General features: G+C 47.1%; 1 protein-coding gene across 1 annotated transcript in view; it reads left to right on the top strand.

Moving 5' to 3' along the window:
* The window catches only part of dntt (deoxynucleotidyltransferase, terminal), a gene marked incomplete in the record, with an annotated part of 88,551 nt that extends 86,193 nt beyond the window's left edge, over positions 1-2,358 (top strand). The window contains 1 exon segment of the mRNA XM_014022867.1: positions 2,095-2,358. Within this exon segment, the coding sequence (XP_013878321.1) occupies positions 2,095-2,181 (87 nt within the window).
* Positions 2,359-6,197: the final 3,839 nt, after the last annotated feature.

The following is a 6,197-nucleotide window of genomic DNA, read 5'->3' on the forward strand; positions in this document are numbered from 1 at the left end:
GCATGGCTTCATAAAAACACTGCAGGATTTCTCAAACATGATGAATGAGTCAGAGCAAGGCGTGTTTTTTATGAGAGTATAACATTATAACATGATTTAAAACTCAAAACAGTTGATTTTATATGATATTGCCCCTTTAACATCAACGGTCTTTTAAAGCTTTATGTATTATCACATGAAGCCATTTTTTTATTGCTCCTCACCGTGTTGAAGCAACGTTCTCTCATTTCCACGTTTGTTTTGTTGCAGAGTTCTCTAAACTGTGGTTAAACTGAATTATACTTGAATTTAAAGAGGTCTGATATGAACAGAGCTTCTTGCAGTTTGTGCTCCGTGGCCTCGCTGTCGTTTGTAATCAAACTAACAAGTCTGCATGGAGGGAGACAGGCCTTGTAGTGGTTTCTTCTCTCTCCTCCTCTGTTAGCTCTGCCTCTGGCTGACGGTGGAGCTGACAAGCTCTGGTGTCAGGTCCAGTTTAGCACTTGAAGGCAGGACGCGTCACACTTTCTCTCCGGGCTGTCTCACTCCCAAGGTGAGTCATGCCTCGTCACGGCTCCTACAGAGACGTGAGCCATCACGTTGCTCTGGTCGACGTCCAGCGCCTAATAGCCCTGTCGTGATTTGTCAGGAAAAATACTCATCTGCTGAGGAGGGCAATCACTTACAGCAAGGTTGGAGTGTTTGTGTTGGAGAGGAGAGGAAGAGCTCCAAACGTAAATCTGTGCTGTCACAGCGTGTCGGAGTCTTAGCTCAGTCTGCTGGATGTGAGGCTTTAAATCGATACGCGCAGTTTGCAGCTGAGGGAGAAAGTTTGTGCAAAAGCAAGACTAATTCCTGCATTGTTGTTGTCCTGAGACACCTTCATGAAAAGGTGCGTTTCTTGAAATAAGTCATATCTTTAATAATAATCCATATTTACTGGATGTTCTTTCAGCTGTTCCTGTCTTCATCTGTCAGCACAAAGTGGACTCACATGAATGATCTGGTCAGTTTTCAGAGGTGGATAATAAAGTACAGTTACTTTGTTACAGTGCTTAAAGTGGACATTTAAATCTTTTTTCATATTTAAATCCTTCACTTGGGTCTTTATAATGTAGAACTGCAATGCTTTGGCCTGAATTCCCCTTTTCTGGGGTGTGCAACTTCACAAGTCCTGCCCCTTTTCTGGGGTGTGCAACTCCACAAGTCCCGCCCCTTTTCTGGGGTGTGCAACTCCTCAAGTCCCACCCCTTTTCTGGGGTGTGCAACTCCTCAAGTCCCACCCCTTTTCTGGGGTGTGCAACTCCTCAAGCCCTGCCCCTTTTCTGGGGTGTGCAACTGCACAAGTCCCGCCCCTTTTCCGGGGTGTGCAACTCCACAAGTCCCGCCCCTTTTCTGGGGTGTGAAACTCCACAAGTCCCGCCCCTTTTCTAGAATGTGCATCTCCACAAGCCCCACACTTTTCTGGGGTGTGTGTCTCAGATCCAGTTGTTTTGATGCTGTCTCATTTAATCCAAATAAGGCACTTTAAACCCCGCCCCCTCCAGCTTCCAGACCGGTTTATTCCAGTTTGATAGAGGGGTTTACGACTATATAGCCTTGAGTTTGACACGTGACCTTGTAGATCAGTGACACACATGAACAGAATGTGTGTCAGCTTTCACCCTCAACTGTGAACAATAATGTTGATCAATTTAAAGAGCTCAGTTAGTGTTTCGAAATGTAGCCCATAAATTTAGCAAGTGCTAATCCACTAATGAATTTAAAAAATAACTAAAACCCTAAAGCACTAAACAATAAATTAGTTCCCCTATTAGTGCTTTAGTGCTTTAGGGGAGGCGGCACGGTGGCTCATTTGGTAGAGCTGTGTGTGTAGAGAGTGAATGGTTGTTTGTCTTGTTTGTCTCTATGTGTGGCCCTGTGATGGACTGGAGACCTGTCCAGGGTGTACCCCGCCCCTCGCACTGTGACTGCTGGATATGGGCACCAGTGACCCACGCAACCCTGAAAAGGAAGAAGCGTGTACAGAAAATGGATGGATGGATGGATGCTTTAGGGGAACTGTGCCCACCGCTGCCAGTAACCAGACTGTGTGTCRGTTCATCCTGTCTGCAGAAAGAGTTCCTGACAGCGACGACAGAAAAGGACATCTTTGACCATCTGGGTTTGGACTACGTGGAGCCTTGGCAGAGGAACGCGTAGACCCGCTCTCCACCCTGGATGGATGAGACCCTCATCAGTGATCCCACCATCTGCTCGCTGCTGGGACTCACAAACTCTTTGTGTTGCTGTTTTCAGTTTGTCTGGATGGGGCTCTGATGTGATTCAGGCTTCAGCTTCTCTTCTGTCTGACGCTGAATAAACATTTCTCCTGCAGCACTCTGCCCGTCTCTGTGTCGTAAACACCGGCAGGATAAAAAACACAAATCAGCGGCAGCGCAGGAATCACCTGCAGCTCCTGGGGGGTTTAGAGTGAGGGGGTGACCGCTGAATAACAAGGAGGGCGAGGGGGGAAACAGGAAGTGTTTAGGCGAGGACGAAGGGAGGCTTTTTGTTGAGCAGAATGTTGTAATCACCCTCCTCCTGACAGGGAAGTGCTCCACGTGAAGCTGAGCCAGGGCTCCGGGGGGACGGAGGAGCAGGTAATGAGCATGGGATAGACGAGTGCTTCGTGTTGCTTTTAGCCTCTATTTAAGCCCCACGTTCACTGGAGATCATTTAACTGGAATTCCCCGATTCACAGACCCCCGCTCTCTGCTCATTGTTCCACAGTTAATGCCCCTCCCTGGATGGTCGGCTGAATCGGAGGTAATCAGCTGCACCAGGGACTCGTGGAGAATTCAGATGGAAGGAAATGAGTCCAATAATAACAAGCATCCAAAGCTGCCATTATTCTCTTCCTTTGCCTTTTATTGTTTGTCTTGTCAGAGTRATTTTTCACAACAATGACTCTTTAATGAGTAACCTGCTCTGTTCTGTTCATCTTTAGTTTACACAACAAAACATCACTTTAAACACACAAATAACTCCGACTGGAACAGAAACAAAAATAACCAGAGAACAAAAACTCTGGGTCTGAGTCGCCTGACTGTCTTCAGTCTGAGCAGAAGCTGCCGACATGTCTCTTTAAAAAAGCTAATGCTAGGCTAACGCTAAGCTAATGCTTCAAACCTCAAGCGACCAAACTAAAGGGCCCAGTTTACTTTAACGTATGCTGCGTTCCAGCTGTCCTCGCAGGTCGTAGCTTCGAGCCTCCGAGTTCTATTTTTCAACTGGAACGCCCCCTGAAGTCGTAGTTTTGCGTCGGGAGGTCGGCGCATCCAAACCYTACCCGAGCAGCCCGAGCGTGCGTTACGTCATCATTTCAACATGGCTGCTGCGCGCATGTTTCTCTAAGCTAACGGCTAATGTTGAGCTGTAAACAAACGTACACAATCAACTTCCCCATTATTTAACAGACAGAAKGTAAGAAGAGAAGAGGCAGAATAAAAATGAGTGTAATTTGTTTGTTTAATGTATGTAGCATACTAGCATGCTTGTCCAAGCTAACCGCTAACATTGTTACTCTTGCATGTAAACAAACGCGGCTTTATAGTTTGTTTATTTTACATTACGTCAGACATGTAGTGCTTTATAGTGATAGTTAAAATATATGTTTTAACACTGTTTGTACACTCAAAATACCTCGTAGAGCACTATTATTGTACGTTTTATTGTTGCAGAGGAAAATAATAGAAAAGCTTTTTCCGATGTTTGAAACTGGAACACTATCAGCTCAGAAATGATGTCAATCCGGTTTCAGGATTTCGAGTTCCGATACAACTGGAACGCAGCTTAAATCCAAAGAGTCGACACATGGCGCCAAGCTCCTGGAAGCCCCTCCCACTGCAGGAAACAACACTGCACAACGAGTCTACACTGCAGAAAAACCCTCTGACATCTGAGGTTCTGTGTCGCTTTTAGAGCTCCAGTTAGTATCTTTTTATCTCCATCTAGGAGTTTCTGACCGTTTGAGCATCTTTATAAATGTTTGCTTCTCGGCTACAACAGTCAGACTCTGGAAGCAAGAAGCTGAAGCTAAATGTAACGTTTGAGGCTTTCAGCACAAACACACCCACCTGCTCCTGACCAATCACACAGCCAGGTCTTATGAGCGGGGCGGGGTTATGACAGGAAGGAGCAGAAGATTTGAAGCTACAAACAAAATGATGCAATTTTCATCACGAAACTGTGACAATGAACTGATTTGAGCCGTTCKGAAGCAACATGTGGATCAGGAAGATGAACCTGGTGATGTTCTTGAAATTCCATAAAATTCTGTCTGAGCTGATCAAGTCCATTTTTATCATCAAAACAAAGTCATGGATGGATGGATGGATGGATGACAAGTTGGATGGGAAGTTGGATGGATGGATGGATGGACAGTTGGATGGGCAGTTGGATGGATGGATGGACAGTTGGATGGGCAGTTGGATGGATGGATGGACAGTTGGATGGGCAGTTGGATGGATGGATGGACAGTTGGACGGATGGATGGATGATGGATGGATGGACAGACGGATGGACAGTTGGACAGCTGGATGGACAGCTGGATGGATGGACAGTTGGTTGGACAGTTGGACGGATGGATGGATGGACAGCTGGATGGACAGTTGGATGGATGGATGGACAGTTGGATGGACAGTTGGATGGACACTTGGACAGATGGATGGATGGTTGATGGATGGATGGACAGTTGGACAGATGGATGGATGGCTAGATGGATGGACAGTTGGATGGACAGTTGGTTGGATGGCTAGATGGATGGACAGTTGGTTGGATGATGGATAGATGGACAGCTGGATGGACAGTTGGATGGATGGACAGTTGGATGGATGGATGGACGGATGGACAGTTGGTTGGATGGCTAGATGGATGGACAGTTGGATGGACAGTTGGATGATGGATGGACAGTTGGATGGATGGATGGATGGACGGATGAACAGTTGGTTGGATGGCTAGATGGATGGAAAGTTGGATGGACAGTTGGATGGATGGATGGATAGTTGGACAGCTGGATGGACAGTTGGATGGATGGATGGACAGTTGGACGGGTGGATGGATGGATGGATGGATGGATGATGGATGGACAGTTGGATGGACAGTTGGACAGTTGGATGGATGGATGGATGGATGGATGGACGAATGGATGGACGGATGGACAGTTGGACAGTTGGATGGACAGTTGGACAGATGGATGGATGGATGGATGGACAAATGGATGGATGGATGATGGATGGACGGATGGATGGACAGAGTCTTGAACCAGCAGGGGACACAGGTCTCTGCTGAGACCTTCAGTTAAACTGATCCAAACCATCAGGGAGGAGCAGGAGCAGGAGCAGCAGGAGCAGCAGGAGGAGGAGCAGCAGGAGCAGCAGGAGCAGGAGGAGGAGCAGGAGGAGGAGCAGCAGGAGCAGCAGGAGCAGGAGGAGGAGCAGGAGGAGGAGCAGAGCTCGCTGCTTTGTGGCCAAATGTTCACTAATGGTTTGTTTGTTACAGAGGAGCTGATTTCTGACTTATTTACAGCCCAGAGGAACAATAAATAAAGCATTAGTCCTGCAGTGTGAAAACCTTTGTTTCTCCCAGTCTGACCACCAGGTGAATAATTAAAACCAGTATAAATGCTGACACTGAAACATAAAGGTAAAAAGGTAAAGGTGCATTATTTGTCATCAGTGTATGTTTCCACACAATGACGAAATTGTGCTCTGCATTTAACCCATCCACACCCAAGTGGAGCAGCGGGCAGCCATGTGAGGCGCCTGGGGAGCAGTTAGGGTTAGGTGTCTTGCTCAAGGACACCACGACATGTGGGCATGGCGGGGAGTCGAACCTAAGACTTTCGGGTCCCAAGCCGGCTGCTCTACCACTAAACCACAGCCGCCCCTAAACATGTAAACATGCAGCTGCTTTGCTCCTGTTAATCTGCTGAAAATAAAAGAAATCTGAAACATTGTTGGATAAATCCTGATGAGTTCATTCAAACCTGCAGCTCATTTATTTCTTCATCACTTTCAGCCGCTCAGCCGAGTCACTGTGCCTCTTTAAAACATGCTCCAGGTGTGCAGTCTGACAGGACAGGTGTGTGCAGTCTGACAGGACAGGTGTGTGCAGTCTGACAGGACAGGTGTGTGCAGTCTGACAGGACAGGTGTGTGCAGTCTGACAGGACAGGTG

Source organism: Austrofundulus limnaeus, unplaced genomic scaffold (assembly GCF_001266775.1).
Source record: "Austrofundulus limnaeus strain Quisiro unplaced genomic scaffold, Austrofundulus_limnaeus-1.0 Scaffold344, whole genome shotgun sequence".
In the NCBI taxonomy this organism is placed as follows: Eukaryota; Metazoa; Chordata; class Actinopteri; order Cyprinodontiformes; family Rivulidae; genus Austrofundulus; species Austrofundulus limnaeus.